Below are 16911 nucleotides of genomic sequence, written 5' to 3' on the forward strand. Positions count from 1 at the left end.
GGGGGGGGGGAGGGAGAAAGAAAGAGAGAGAGAGAGAGAGAGAGAGAAAGAGAGAGAGAGAGAGAGAGAGAGAGAAAGAGAGAGAGAAACAATGGTGCAGGAAATATCCAAGAAGAGATAAGAGATCTCGAGGTCCAGCTGAGTGCCTTGGTTTCCACACACATGTGCTGACCTAACCTGAGGTGAGGAGTTTTCCTCTCACAGACGAGGGCTTGCTTTCTGGTGCCTTGGTGTTCAGGTCAGCCGGAAAGGTCCTCATTTAGTTTGGGCCTTTAAGGAGACCACTCAAATATGGGGAAACAGCAGCACCGTAACCAATGGGAAAATTGGCAAGCCGCTCAGTGACATTTTAAAGACATTTGCTCACAGACCACTCAGCCACAAAGGACAGTTTTACTGTTAGTTTCTCAACTACTGGGTGTTTAATTCATAGAAGCCAATGACGGCAAGCCTAGACAGGCCACCATACATTGGGTAATATAACCATGAAGCCTTGTTTCTTTCTTTCTAACAGTGACTGTATTTATTATATTCTTCCTGGCGGCATTTGGCATTTCTTAGCTAGGGATCAGTAGTGTTGGCAACTCAGAACTTCTAAGAATTACTATCTGTTTACCACAATCTCCACATTCAACGAATTAGTAGCATGTTTTATTTTTTAAATGTGTATTTTCTTTTTAAGACTTTGCTATAACCTGGAAAACCTCACAGCTTTCAAACCACAGACAACAGATCTGACCAGGATCACAAGGTAACCGATAGATATCTGTAGAGTTAACAACTGTGAAATTAACTTGCCATGAAGTTAAAAAAATCAATCTACCTCACCCATCCATCCATCTGTCCTTCTATCCATCCAATCCCATCCTTCAAGCTGGCTAATTGTCTACTGACCACAGTTGTAGCAATGTTGTTTTTTTTTTTAACATTAAAACATAACTCCATGTGGAGTAAAGTTGGATTATCCATGAATGAACAACTAAAGGAGGAAGATAAAAAAAATCCAGCTCTTCTCTATTTTGTAGAATGCTACTGTGGGTCAGTGTGGGCAATTATTAAACCCAGATAATAGTGACAGATGGTATTTAAACTCTCTGGCTCTTTGGCAACCATCTGTCCTAAGATTTTTTTTTTCTGAGTTCACTTCTCCTAGGTATTTCATTGTAGAATAGAAGGCACGCACCCCTTAATAGCAGAGAACTGGTCAACCTTTGCAATATGGAAGAGACTAGAAATCAAAGCTATTAAATGTGTGGTTTGCTTCTTGACCTCTCTAAAATATCATTGCTGCTACATTGTAATAACACACAGAACATTCCAGAAAAAAATATGGCCTAATAGGTAAAACAAAAGCAAGGGCAGAAACATGGCAGAGTGGAAAAATCAAAGTTAGAGTCAGGCAGACCTGGGATCAAACGTGGTTCAGCCACTTGAGAGCTGTGTGCCATGGGCACGTTCTTTATCCTCCTGGGGGAAGGCTCTGGTTTGCCATCTGGAAACCGAGTAATAGTCCTCAGAATGAATGTGGGTTTAATGAGATAATGCAAGGGAAGGGCCCAGCCCTGGGTCTGCCACATGACAGATCCATGTTACGCCCTGAGCTTCTTTTTTCTATGTTATGGAGGATGGTGAGCCTTGTATGACCTTGAAGGAAGGTTAATCATGACTTCTAGCCTTCCACTGAGAAATGTCTTTCCTCCCTCTAGTCTTCTCATTATCCCCATTTCTAGAACCCTACACGTATTCAGAGCTTCTACCTCAGCTCTGGCCTCTCTTCCCCACCAGGATTTAAGTTAATCCTCTAGAGAAGCATCTTGCATATAGTAACCACTCAATAAATTATTTGTAGACTAAATGAAAAACACCTGTTACAGGGTTTCCAACATGTGACATGTACCACTGATGGTATGAAATGATTTCAGGGGTTGGACCTGGACTAGATTTCTTAATAATTTTAATGGTTATAATATATATATATATAATTTTAGTGAATATTAGATAAATAAATAACTGGCTCATTAGATCTGTGATTTTATGTACTTTTCCTTAGATGAGGCTAAATATAAAAGTAATGATTTAGGGTAAAAATTAAGTATGTATAGTTGTCATAAGAATATGGCAAAAACCACGAAGAGATGACAAAATTATGGAAGTCTGCTTTTAGAATCTATGGCTTATGACTTTTCAGCTGGACACTCCACATGTGGGTCAATACTAAATCAAAAGTCAGGTCAGAACCAGGTCAAGCTGAAAGATGGACTCCAGAACACATCTGGCGTAAGTAAGAAGCATGCACATTCTGATATCTGAGTGTTATCACAGGAAATGCCAAACGTGAACTGAGCAGGAACAAGGGTCAGATCCCATGGCTGTATGCAAGGTCACAGCCAAACTGACAGGAACTATCTAGGAGACAAGGTGTCCTCCCCAGGAAGGGTGTGTGGCAGGCCCCGCTTCATTCCCCCTCAGCTTTAAAGGCGCGCAGGCCTGGAATCTGATACTGTTTTCCCCTAGAGGCAATTATTTCTCAGTTTACTATTTCTGTGTAAGGCTTTCTTTTGTGCACATCTGAAGGGCCAATGGGTCTCTACCCAATATCTCAATTTCCCGGCAAACTGAAGAGACTGTTGCTGCTATTATCAAAGGAGCCTTTCTCTGAGTCCCTCTTCCCAGGCCCAGTGTTAGGATGAGAACACAATCCTGTCATTTTGGAGTGGAATATACAATGAATTTTCCCCTATGAAAAAATGTAATAAATAGAAAATAGATTTTGATGAAGTAGTACAAATAATGTTTCATATATGTTGCAGGTTATATAGGGTTCTGCAAGCTAGACTGGGAACCAGATTACCAATCTATACTACCAACTCACTGGGGAAATGTATTAACACTATGAAATAAAAATTTCCATAGGGGGTGACTACCTATACTTACAAATACAGCAAATTCCTTACTAGTGAATGTTTAACACTATATAGCTTAAATTTTATATTTATTTTCACATTATCCCTTACTAGTGAATGTTTAACACTATGTAGCTTAAATTTTATATTTATTTTCACATTTTTCAGAAGAAAATTGGTTTTGTCATCAATTATGAGTGGTGTTCACGTCTTGTACTATTGAAAAATAACTAATCACACTCCTGCCATAACAAAAGGACTCAATCTTTACATTTGAGGACAATTCTTGACAAATAAATGCAATTCCAATAAACATTTCTCTAATCAATTCCCAGCTACACCAAGTTATTCCTGGGATTAACTGAAATGACAGTCCTAACTCACACCCTGCAATATTGACAGAAACTGTTTTGACCATAAGCCTTTAACCCAATGTTTTCCACATGTGTCTGATGAAAAGAATTACACGAGGCGCTTTAAAAAAGAAGAATGCCTGGCCTCAGCCCAGTAAAGAATTAGACTTTCAAGGGAGAACCTGAGAGCTGAACATTTAAAGCAGGGGTGGGGAACGTCCGGCCCACGGGCCATATAAGGCCCTCAAAATCATTTGGTTTGGCCCTGCCAAGGCATTAGGGGTGAGTCAATTAAATATTTGATCAAATATAGCAGGCTAATTTTTTTAAAAAAATATATATTTTATTGATTTTTTACAGAGAGGTAGGGAGAGAGATAGAGAGTCAGAAACATCGATGAGAGAGAAACATCGACCAGCTGCCTCCTGCACATCTCCCACTGGGGATGTGCCTGCAACCCAGGTACATGCCCTGGACCGGAATTGAACCTGGGACCCTTCAGTCCGCAGGCCGACGCTCCATCCACTGAGCCAAACCGGTTTCGGCAGCAGGCTAATTTTTAAGTCGATAATTTTGTATGGCCTGTGAATGATGTTATAAATAGCCAAACGGCCCTTGGCAGAGAAAAGGTTCCGCACCCCGGATTTAAAGAATGCCCATCCCTGGTGATCCCGTCATCCAACACAGTGGTTCTTACCATGGAGGGTGAGTGAGGATCATCCGGAGGGCTTGTTAACGCACAGGCTGCTGGACCCTAGCCCTAGAGCTTCTAATCCAATAGTTCTGGGGTGGGGCCTCAGACTCTGTGTTTCCCACCAGGTCCCCAGTGATGCTGCTGCTGCTGGTCCAAGGACCACGCTTCCAAAACCACTTCAGACAAACCTCAGGGATATTGCGGTCCGGTTCCAGACCACTGCAATAAACCGAATATTGCCAGTAAAGCGAGTCATAATCTTTTTGCTGGTGGGAAGGTCTCGCCTTAAATTTGTAAACAAAAAGCAACATCTGACTTGTATGCATGTATGCATAACCCATGGACACAGACAATAGGGTGGTAGAGGCCTGGGTTAGGGGGTGGGGGAGGGCTATAAGGGGTCAATGGGAGAAAAAAAGGGGACATATGTAATACTTTCAACAATAAAGATGAAAAAACAACATCTGTGAGCTCAATAAAAGGAGATATGCCTGTATGCAGCCTGCCTGGCAAAACACTGCAATTCAATATTATGTTTTATCTTCCCTCTTTGGTAGAAAAACAACATTGGATTAGAGCTCACAGAGTTCCTTTGGAATCGTACCCCTGCTACTTTTTTTTTTTTAAGCTGCTTGACATTAGACAAATAAATTTACCACAATACCTCACTTGTCTCTTATTGTGCGGAATCAAAAGATAACATAATGGAAGAGGTTTGGTCCTGAACTTGGCACACAGTAGGCCTGCATTACACATCTGTGTACTTTGATCTCCTTGCCATGATCCCCTCTTGTGAGCTACAGAAACATCTGCTGAGTTCTAGAAATAGGTCTCAAAATGTATTATATGCACAAAACTTCATTTGGTTCAAACAAACAAACAAGCAAGCAAACAAGCAATGGCTGACCACTTCTTCTTGTGAGCGATCATGTAGCTTCATTTTGAACATTACATGTCCAATGGGAATATATACTCAGCTTTTCAACTCACATTTTCCCATGGAAGTAAAAATAGAAAACAAGGAGAGATTAGATTACAATTAGGTTCTCTGTTTAATTTTGACCAGGCTGAATTTAGTACCTAGGTAAGAATTATTTTCCTGGCAGATCTTCATTATATTGTTTGGTTATTTCTTATATCCTGAAAATCAAACAAATCACAGACTCTTGGAGTCAGAGGAGCCCTGAGGTCATCCAACCCACCCACTCTGTGAATTCCACTGAGAACACCTCCGGGTGGTGGTCCAGCCTCTTCTTGGACACCTAATGAGAATGCACTATTTTCACGAACCCCAACCTCTTCTTCATTAGATCCCCCCCCCGATTCTGAGCCAAAATCTTTATTTCTGTAATTTTAATATCTTTGGTCCTCGTCCTGCTCACTCTCCTGCCCGAATATGCCTAATCTCTCCTCCACATGACAGCATTTAAAGCAGCGGTTCTCAACCTGTGGGTCGCGACCCCTTTGGCGGTTGAACGACCCTTTCACAGGGGTCGCCTAAGACCATCCTGCATATCAGATATTTACATTATGATTCATAACAATAGCAACATTACAGTTATGAAGTAGCAACGAAAATAATTTTATGGTTGGGTCACAACATGAGGAACTGTATTTAAAGGGCCAGAAGGTTGAGAACCACGGATTAAAGCATTCTGAAATAGTGTTGACATCTTCCTTGCCTGTTCCTCTTCAGCCTAAACATTGTGTGTTTTTTTCTCACCATCAAAATTTCCACATACTTAGCCCAGGTCCTCTTCCTGTGGACACAGTCCACCTTGAAGCTATTTCCTCACTGAAAAATACCATCAACATGCTTCATGTTCACTATGTCCTATTATCACCAACAAAACAAAACAAATTGTACTGTAGCGCGTTTTTCTAGAGTTCCTAGAGCTGGAAGGCACAGTCAGACAACAGGATGCCATAAGGACTAGAAGGGGGTTCAGGGCTGGCCTGGTCATGGCAGCCTGAAGCAGGTGGATCTGGGAACTGTGACCCTATGTGAAACAGAAAGGCTGTGTGCTGCTTCTTAAATGACCCAAGACCCAGCCAGTTTCTTTCCAAGGAAGAGAGAGGGAAACAAAGGCATTTCTTACTTTCTACGAAACATTTCTGCGAATATGCAGCCGACACTCCAGAGGTCCACGGGGGTGGCGTAGCTGGACTGCAGCAGGACTTCGGGGGCCCGGTACCACAGCGTGACGACCTGCAACGGCAAATGGGCCGAGCGTTACTGAGGGAGACGGCTGTTTGCTTTGATTCCTCATCCCGGGTGGCTTCATGCCAAGATTCGATTCCGAAAGATCAGATGAGGACACTGCGATAGAAGCCATAGGTAACGAGGACTCATCGCTGACAGGCCAGGAAATGACATCACCACCACAACCTGGGTTCTTACCTCAGACTCTGCATGTCTTACTAGGAGGGTATCAAAGCAAAGACTTTAAAAAACTGCCTTAAAGGGATTACCTTTTTCTTAAGGGGCTTACAAAAACAATACATGTAGTATTGGCAATGACTGCAGCTCAATTCCCAGGTCAGCATTACTGGGAAGTTAGAAGATGATTCCAGTGGCTGCTGGATGTGACTCTGCAGTCTAGAGAGCACCCTGGATAAGTCAAAACTTCTCTGATCACGAGACTCTGGGGAATTAAAATAAAGCCTCCTTCAATGCTGATCTTTTCAGAAAACAAATTTAAAAAAGTAAGAACTTAAGAGACATGTGTAACTCAATTGTTTATACCAGGTGCAAAAAATTCATCCAGAGGAAGGGATTCCCAAATGGGAAGAACCCCGCTTGATACAGAGCCCTGTATAATAATAGATGAAACACAACTGTAATTATTTCTACCAGGTTGAGAGATGAGGAAAGCATATCATTAAGGCTTCAGATTTATAAGAGCACGTAAGGGTTCAAGGCTTCTTTCTGGGAGGAGCAGACATTTTATGGATGCCTGGAATGAAGGTGTGTTCTTTACTGTTAGATAAGAAATGCAACACACACATATCTATTACATAAGCCTTTTATATTATTCACATTCCTTTTATCCTTACTTATTGTTTTGTCTAATTGTATTTTTGCTGATGTCTAAATTTCCTGATATTCTGCTTTATGTATTTTGATGGTAGAGGACTTGGCACATTAAGATTACAGTAATAAGTCTCCAAAACTGGCTGCCATCAATTTCCTTCTCTCCTTGTATGTACACATTGCTTCTTTCATCAGAGGATGGAGTCTAATCCACTTTCCACTGAATCTGAGCTGGCCTTGGGTGGTGGAAATGACATCTGAGACTACCACAACTAGGTAGGTCACAGGAATTCTGGCAGCCTGAACCTGGCTGAATGCTTGCTTTTGAGATGCTTCCTCTGAGAACCCAGCTGCCTTGCAGTGAGAAGCCCACAAGATGTTCCGGTCGACAGCTTCAACTGAGATCTCAACCAACAGCCATAGGAGTGGACCACCTTGATGTTCACGCCCACTTGATCCTCTAGAATCTAGGGTCTAGATGACTGTGTCCCCTGCCATATCACTTGGAGGAGGAGAACTATCCAGCTGAGTCCAGTCAACCCACAGAATTGTGAGTGATAATAAAATGGTGGTTGTTTTAAGTTTTGGGGTAATAATATAGCAATATCTAATGAGATTCTTGACTGGTTCCTCTTCTTCATCTCATTTAGCATGTTTTGCTTTGAATTCATGCAAGGAGTCAAGTTTTATTTAAGGCAGGGGTGGGGAATGTCTGGCCCCAGGGCTGTATAAGGCCCAAGAAATCATTTGGTCAGGCCCTGCCAAGGCCTTAGGGGCGAGTTAATGAAATGTTTGACTAAATATAGCAGACTCATTTTTAAGTTGATAATTCTATATGGCCCGCAAATGATGTTATAAATAACCAAATGGCCCTTGGGCAGAAAAACAGTTCGCCACCATGGTTTAAGGAATAGCTGGTTGATATCTAAGGGAGAGATGGTGGTGATGTAATAGAAATTAAGAAAGAAAACAAATGGATCCACAATACCTAAACAATGTGACTCAGTTATCATTTGGTTCCCACAGTATGTCCATATTCCCTACAGTTGCGTCACATATGAGACCACACCACGGGCTCTCAACCCTAACTGCACACCAGTCATTCATGGGGCTTTTAGGAAAACATAGGTGGCTGGGCCTTTTCTCACCTTCACTGAGTTAAGGTTTCCATGGGGGGGCCCCTGGAGTTTTTCTTTTTCTTTTCTTTCTTTCAAATAAAAAATTCTTCAGGAAACCGTAACCCTTGGCTAGGTTTGAGCACCACACCTTTCAATGACAAACACATATCCTCCAGCTTATGCCTCCATCCTTTTATTGACACTTCTCCTAGGCTGGAGAGCTCTTCTTTCTCCTCTTCACACGTGGAAATTCTACTTAGTCCAGAAAGCCCAGCTTTGATGCCATTACCTCCCTGAAACCACTGCCACCTGAAAATCATACCTTGTAACATAGTTCATAAAAACTATGGTTCATTCTAGAGGGTGTGGACCCAATATTATCCATTGTTATGTCTACCACAATACTGTGCAGGTTGTAATTGGAGTTTAACAAATATAAAATTAACGACTTCAAGGCAATCATTCCTAGAAGATAACTGGGCAAAATTCAATTACCAGTCATTCCCAAAAAAGAAGGTACTTACTACTTTTGGTGAGTAGAATGTCCAGTTCTGAGCGCTAGCTTTTAGTTATAATTAATTTCTGCTTTACTAATATTTTTAGCTGGAGGAACACTTCCTTCCCTACTTCTCTGATGCACTGTCAACAGAAATGCAGGTGCAAACTGTCCATAAAGTTCCACTTGAGTGGTTTTGAGACATACACAGACACTATGAGGTCACATACTCTTCTCACCTCAATATGAAATAAAGTCTAGCATCATATAAGATGAAAAGTTCAATCTGAACATAGCATTGTTTTAGGCTGTTCTAAAGAGGCTGTGGTTTCTGATTGATTATGCATCCCAAATCATTTTAGTGATACTAATTACAATTCTCAAATAAATGTTTAACAGCTTAAAATAAGAACAATATTGATATGTTTAAGAAGTTCCCTTCCATTCCTTTTTATTTTTTCTGAAAGAGAGGAGGGGGGAGAGAAACATCAATCAGTTGTCTCTCATGTGCCCCCATCATGGATCAAATCCACACAACCTGGGTATGTGACCTGACTGGGAATCGAACCAGCGACCCTTTGGAGCATGGGATGATGCTCCAACCAACTGAGCCACAGGGTGCTTCCATGCCTGTTAAAATTTAGGTACTATTCAAAATGGATAATGAATCCAATGTCTTAAAAATGTTTATTAATAATGACCATTCTGTTTTATTCTATTATAATATATTGATTACATTAATAAATTTCCTAATATGTACCATCCTTGCTTTCTTAGAATAAATCATTCCTAATCATGGTTTATTATCCTTTTAATAGTCTCTTGAATTCTATTTCCTACTATTTATTTAACATATTAACATATATATATATAAATGAGACTGATTCATAGTTTTGTTTTTTTGTGTTAAGTTTTCATGTTTTGATATTAGGGACATGCAAGCTTTCCATCTTTTTCTATATTCTGAAATGTTACAAACAACGTAATAATCAGTCCCTTCAAGGGATTTACTTGTAAAACCATCTGGGTCTGGATCTTTCTTAGTAGCGTCTTTAACAACCTTGTAAATGTCTTCTTGGTAATTAGTTTCAACCTCTTTTGAATCATTTGCTAATGATAACAAATTTCCCTATGAAAATATTTAATTTAGATTTTAAAATGTATTGGCTTAAATTTTGTACATGGTATTTCCTAATATCATCAGTTTTCTTGGTTTTCTGAGAAAAATATGACTTTTCTCTTAATGTTGTATATTTTTGTTTTTGCTTTATATCAGTCCGTTTGTCAATTTAGCCATATAATTTATTAAAAAAAACTGACATGGAGTTTTATTTCTATTTTGGGAGGATTATTGTTTTATTTTATAATTAGTTGACTTCTTTTTTTTCTTTTTTGTTAATCTTTAAATAAAATTTCATTTTATTAATCTTTGAATAATATGTAATTTAAAGACAAAATATTTAAATAATCTATAATTATTTTCTTAAAAAAGTAAATTAATTTGAAGGACAAATTATTTAGAAAAGTGTCTTAAAATTTCCATATGGTCATAAAATTTCCATAAAATTAATCATTATTTATGGTTATCCTTTAATTGCTGGATTTCTAATTTTATTGCATCATAGTCAAAGAATGTAACCTTTTCAATTTCCACTTGGTAGAATTTATTATTGTTTTCTTAATACTACCCACATACTTGGTTTTTGTTCCATAAGGTATAAGGGGAACTTTTAAGTATAAAGTTCTTTATTAACAAGATCCTTACTTATATTTTTCTATATTTTATTTGTCAAACTCTAAAAGAGAATTTGCGTTTTTGTTTTCCTTCCCCCAGAATCTCCTGGTGTTTCTAAGAGTTTCTGCCTTATACACATTGGACTATGTTTTTGGTAAATAAAATTTATGACAAGAAAAATACTATGATGATAAGAAGTATTTAGATGATGGTAGATATAAAATATAAAATAAATACACAAATCCTAATAAGCCAGTTACAAAATATAATGAGAAAAAGACCCCATCCATAATAGTAACAAAAATGTAAAACACCGAGGAATTAAGAAAAGTACTATTTATATAAGTAATATGATATATTATTGTTAAAGAACATAAAAAAACAAAATGGGAAGAGAGACCATGACTAAGATGGGGAAAAGTCATATTATAAAGATAATAGTTACTCATATATTAACACATAAAAAATATATAAGACAAACCAATGATTTTGTTTAGAAATTAATTTAGAAAATAATGCACTTCTGGCTGAATAATGTTTCATAGTTTGAGAAATGAGGATGAAGAGCATTTGCTCTCTGTTACCAAAATATACTCTAAGGTACCACAAATAAAATGGTGGTCCTAACAGATTAAAAAAAGAGTAAATTCCAGAAAGAGACTGATATGTTAATGGGGTTTAAAGTTCTTATAGCTGCTTATTTCCTCTGAGTGAGAGAGAAAATATACTTCAATAGGGGAAAGTAAGACCACTGGTAATCCATTTGGAAGAAAATAAGTTTGATCCCTACTTTACACCATCTACAAGAATCTATTAAGAAGAAACTGGATACAGAGTGAAAGAACTAAGAAGTAGAGCTAGAAAAATGTACTGGGAGAGAACAGACGAGGACCTTGGGGTGTGGAAGTCTATGTTAGCATGATGGGAAATCTACAAGCCTGAGGTGAAAAGACTTATAGAGCCAGCTCTTTAAACTGAAAGCCTCCTCAGCAAACACTATAAAGAAAGGCAAACGACAAATGACAAACTGGGACCAAACATCTAAAACTAATTACGTCAATAAAATAATACAACAGAAAAATAGATGACAAATATGAAAGATAATTTACAAGAAGAAAAACTAAGCGACCCAATCTCATTAAAAGGAAGGAAGGAAGGAAGGAAGGAAGGAAGGAAGGAAGGAAGGAAGGAAGGAAGGAAGGAAGCCATCACAATAAAAGGCCTGGTTGGCAGAAATGGCGAGAATGACACCACTCAGCATTAGCCATGGTAGGGGAACACTTTCCAATTGTGAATTGGCACCATCTTTTTAGAGGACAATCTGACATTATGCATAAACTTAACAGTGTCCATGTCCCTGACCCAGAGTTCCACTTGTGGAAACTTATCCTACAGAAATAGTCATACTAGTCTACAAAGAGGTACTCACAAGGTTGCTTACTCCACAATAATTTCCAACAGAGGAATATTATTCAGCTATAAAAAAAAATGAGCTAGTTTTTCACCCTGCTCACATACAAAAATGTTATGTGATTTACTGTTATGCGAATAATAACTTTGTGAAATACATTCTAACTTTTATGAACAGCTCATGTGGGTGTAAATGTAGTAATCGTATAGGCAAACAGAAATGTCTGCCAGGGCACACAGGCATCATGCTTTAAAAGCACAGCGGGCCCTGGCCAGTTTGGCTCAGTGGATAGAGTGTCGGCCTGCGGACTGAAGGGTCCCAGGTTTGATTCTGGTCAGGGGCATGTGTCTTGGTTGCGGGCACATCCCCAGTGGGAGGTGTGCAGGAGGCAGCTGGTCGACGTTTCTCTCTCATCGATGTTTCTAGCTCTCTATCCCTCCCCCTTCCTCTCTGTAAAAAAATCAATAAAATATATTTAAAAAAATAAAATAAAAGCACAGCGGACACAAAAACATGGTGATAGAAAGCTGGAAGGAAAAGAGGGGCTGCATGACAATTGCGGAGGTGCAGGACCAGTCAGGTGCTGTCGTCAGCAGGCACATTTTTTAGCTGAGAAAACAGAATGCCAGAGAGGTTGAGTAATATGACTGGAGCCACGGAGCCGAGATAGGAAAGAGCTGATTCTCATCGGGACTGTCTGACTTCAGCCTTGTGCTCTTCCCTCAACATCCCGCACAGCACCTTGAATTGAGCATGCCAAACACTCACAAATCAATAGGCCAATATACAGGTTAGGTTGCAATCACATTACTAACAGGAAAATATTTTAAATTTACCTTGAAATATTAAATGTGAACTTTAAAAAGAGTTTGCAAATTTCAAAAACTTCAGCTATACTTTGGGGTTAACAAGATTTGCTTTTTAAAAAAAAGGGTTTAAGCCCTAACCGGTTTGGCTTAGTGGATAGAGCGTCGGCCTGCGGACTGAAAGGTCCCAGGTTTGATTCCGGTCAAGGGCATGTACCTTGGTTGTGGGCACATCCCCAGTAGGAGGTGTGCAGGAGGCAGCTGATGGATGTTTCTCTCTCATCGATGTTTCTAACTCTCTATCCCTCTCCCTTCCTCTCTGTAACAAATCAATAAAATATATTTTTTTAAAAAGGGTTTAAGAAAAAGGTGTCTATTATCTAGTTCTGATTCACAACAGTGCTCTGTATGGCATGACATTTATTCATCAAATTCCCATCTAATAATTATAATGAAACCTAAGATTGAAAAATCTCTTGGGCATTCCCAAGATTTTTGCTTGGTCTCTGTGTATGTAAATCATTGTAACAAAATGAGAGAAATTAGATTCATTAATTAGGTTTATGTTTACGGTCTATTTGAACTATCAGTATTTGTCTAATGAGACATCATTTTGGTTTAATCTTTGTGGAATTTGACATGCTTAAATTCCAAAACAAAGTATGACCCATACAAGACTTACATTTCTGGTTAATTCGCTAAGAAGATAACTTCAACAACACTGAAGGCCTACATTTAAAAATAAGAAATTACTACCTTTTGTAATAGATATAAATCTATTAGTTGTTCCCTAGTTTATGTAATATTATCTCATAAATCAAGAGAGCTTTCCCAGTTTTAATTTCCTAATTTATGTGTCTGCTCTACATTCTCTAACCCTGTGTCCTTTAAATCCTCACTTTAAGCCACTGTAATTTAAAATATCTCAAATGATGACAATTTTTGTAATTTCTTGGAATTTAAAATGCATAAATTCCAAGTTTTTGAGGACAAATTGTAACGATTTTCCCTGACAGTACAAAATAAATCCTGTTTGCTTAGGAATCATTATACTTCTGTGCCTCTAAAATGCAAGACTGCTTAACATCAAACTAGTTTAAGTCACACATATGCAAACGTATTCATTTTTGTCTTCAAGCTTTATAAAGAACGGACAAAACCGATAGAAATACTTCGAGATTTTAGTGCATGAAATAAGTTCTCGACAATGTAATTAACTTCCATCTAAAAGTTCTCTATGTTTTATAATTCTAAACATCCTTAAAAACAAAATATAAGGGTAGATTTAAAAACATGTTGAGGGAAACAATGATTGCAATGTATAAAGATCAACATTTAGAAATCTATGACAAAGGTGGCTTCTAACGATAACAATGCAGTTATCTAATAAGCAAAGATAACAATAGGAACTATGGACAGAGTTTGGGGGTTGGAGCCAGCTGGAACCAAAGCAAATTCAAAGTTTACTACAACCATTACATGTATTAACAGCCTCCAGAGGCGGTGAATGGATTTGGCAACCCCAGGGGGAGCGGAAGCTGGGGGGGTGGGTATTCAAGGATATTTACACAAGTGGATGTATCTGTTTAAAGTGCTTTGATCTCTATTCACAATTTTTTGAACCAAATCAATAACAGTATAAGATAAAGTAGAGCCAAGGCCAACTCTGACTCAAAATACATGTCAGAGGAAACCACTCCTACTTAATATTCAATTTAATAGTGTTTTTTTTTAATTCATGTACCCTTTCAACCAAGAACCTGAACAAACTTTGTAGATATTATCTGAATCATCCTTATTTTATGGCTACATCCTTTTGCTTCTCCGAATGGTCTCTACCCTGGGAGGTGGGCCTGTATCTATCTTGTTGGGTATGGCCAATGGGAAAACGAGGCAGGAGTTCAGAGAGAGGGAGAGGGAGAAGGGTGAGGCAGCGTCTTTAACTCCTTGATTTCCTCCCAGCAAGGCAGTCTAGCGTTGGCTGTGCTGCCATCGCAAAGTCACTATCCATTCTGGACAGCCCATTCTGATTCCCTTCAAGTCTGAGAATGGTAATAGCCTGGCTACAACTAGACAGGACAGCATCATTCCCTGCACTTCCCCTAAACCCACTTCTCTGTAAACCTTCTCTGTAAACAACCTTCCCTGAATTATCTTATTTTGAGTGTGCCATCTATTTGCTGTTGGGACTCCAACTAATACATTCAGTCCATAGATGGAAGTAGCACGGGTGGCAAGTTCTCTAAGCCTCAGTCTTTTCATCTGTCCAAGAGGATGTTTAGACTGGATGGTCTGTAAGGTGACCTCTGCTGGCATTCTGAGAGTCCTTAAATGATTGAGCAATGGAAATAAAGATTCAAAAAAAATGCATATACTGTACAGACCTAGACCCAAGAACTCTATCTTCGGACATCCTTGCCTGCCCTTTGGGTTAGTACTTATTCATCGAGTGTACCAGTGTGGGGATAGTCTTCTGGGGGGCGGGGGGTTTCAACAAGTCTCAAATGAAAACTTAGATAATGATTTCTGAGGAATATGGATGCAATCCTTGGAATAACTCAAAATCTGTATATTGCCCAAGTGAAGACTTTCCAAGGTGTCCTGGAACCAACCCTCTGTGCATACCAAGGGATGACTCTAATTATGTACAGTATCTTTAAAAAAGGAACTGGACCTGTGGAGGGAGGTGGGCTAAACCAATGCGATTCAGAGGCTGTGTAAGAAGACTCGAAGGGCAATGACACAGGAAAAATGAGCTGAAATGGGTGTCCCCTCCAAGTGCAGGTGAAGGGACCCTTTGGGCAAGAGTCACCTCAGGAGACAGGGCCTGTGTATGTGTCTGTGGTGAGCGGGCGGGGAATGATAATGACCTGCTGAAGGATGAATGGAAGTGGAGTTCAGGGCCAGTGGCACTAACCATCTGTTTCTGAGCCTTATATCTCGGTCATTTGGTTAGCAGCTAAGTATATCTACCTAAAAAAGGTTTTAACCCAGACACCAATCAAGGCTTAAATGGGCTTCAGTTCAATTCATCAAGTGAGTGCCCACACGATGAGCAGTACCGTTAGTCCTGGGAAGGAAAGCAGCAAGTCAAAGGAGGTGGCGGAAGGACTACTGGGAGCGGGGGCAGGATCAGGGAGGAGGGTGTGTGTGTGATTTAAGTGCAGAACGCCAGGGTCCTGTCTGTGCTAGTGTTCCTGCTACTTTTCCAGTAACTCCCTGGAGGTCTCTTCGTCCACCAGTCCCTTAAATAATTGTTTTCTCTAAGGCTGGATCCTCAGGCAGTTACTTTCCTTATGTGACGAACAATCCCTGGGGAGCATCCTAGGTGGGTGCCCCGAAATCCATACTCTGCAGAGTGTCTGACCCACATTCTAACTGCCTCCTCACATCAGCACTTACTACTCCCTTAGGTACTTGAATTTCAAAATGGGAAACTGTCTTTCCTCTGACACTTGCTTTTCTTAGACTCTCTCTCTGCAAGCAAAATCACCACCTACCCAGGCTCCCCACTCATTCCCACTATCAAAGCGGTCCCCAGCTCCTGCTAACCCTATCCTCCCTGACCGGGCACAACAGCTTCCTCTGGGGTGTGTTCCTACAGTCTGTCTCCTTCCTCTCTGTCCTCTCTACTGAATCTGAAGCTGTGCTCACCACACTCCTGCTTAAAATCCTTCACCCACTCTCCAAAGCTTTTAAGGTCAAGTTCAAGTCCAATTTATTCACAATGCCCCCATATCTAGCTCCCATCTCTCTCTCTGGCTTTATCACCTGCTCCTCCTTCCCAGGAAAGCGCTCAGAGGCTTTATGGTTGTTCAAATATGCGTGCTGTGTCATGTCTCACGGCCTTCCCACATGCTGAGATCTTTCTCTGGAATGTTCTCTCGCAACACCATTCTTAATTCTTGTGAACCCTGCCCTGCCTAGTCCTCTCCAATTACATGTATCCAGCACTTAACACACGGCATCCCATTCATCGTGTACTTACTGCCTACTAGACCCAAAGCCAGACCTTTGAGGATGGAGACCATTCCTAAATGGACTTTCCATCCCCAGCACCTCACAGAGCAGGTGTATAGCAGGCATAAAATAAATGTACATTTTAGTATATGTATGGGTACCCAGAAGACAGCAGAATGGAGGACTACAGGATTAGAATGGATAACTTTCGGCATGTCACAGGAGTTTCTATCTATACTAATAAAGGGGTAATATGCTAATTAGACCAGGAGACCTTCCAGGAGACCGGCCAGGGAGGGCAGTTGGGGGCCATGAGGCTGGCAGGGGAGGGCAGTTGGGGGTCATGAGGCTGGCAGGGGAGGGCAGTTGGGGGCCATGAGCCGGCAAGGGGGGCAGTTGGT

The 16911-nt window shown here is 40.1% G+C and overlaps 1 protein-coding gene across 4 annotated transcripts in view; it reads right to left on the bottom strand.

The window, feature by feature from the left end:
• CDK6 (cyclin dependent kinase 6) overlaps window positions 1-16911 on the bottom strand; it is a 212262-nt gene that overhangs the window by 58282 nt on the left and 137069 nt on the right. For all 4 annotated transcript variants that reach the window (XM_014452397.2, XM_006084953.3, XM_006084952.3 and 1 more), the window contains exon 5: window positions 6050-6159. In XM_014452397.2, the coding sequence (XP_014307883.1) occupies window positions 6050-6159 (110 nt within the window). The remainder of the gene's footprint in view (window positions 1-6049; window positions 6160-16911) is intronic.

This window comes from Myotis lucifugus, unplaced genomic scaffold, assembly GCF_000147115.1.
Source record: "Myotis lucifugus unplaced genomic scaffold, Myoluc2.0 scaffold_15, whole genome shotgun sequence".
Classification (NCBI taxonomy): domain Eukaryota; kingdom Metazoa; phylum Chordata; class Mammalia; order Chiroptera; family Vespertilionidae; genus Myotis; species Myotis lucifugus.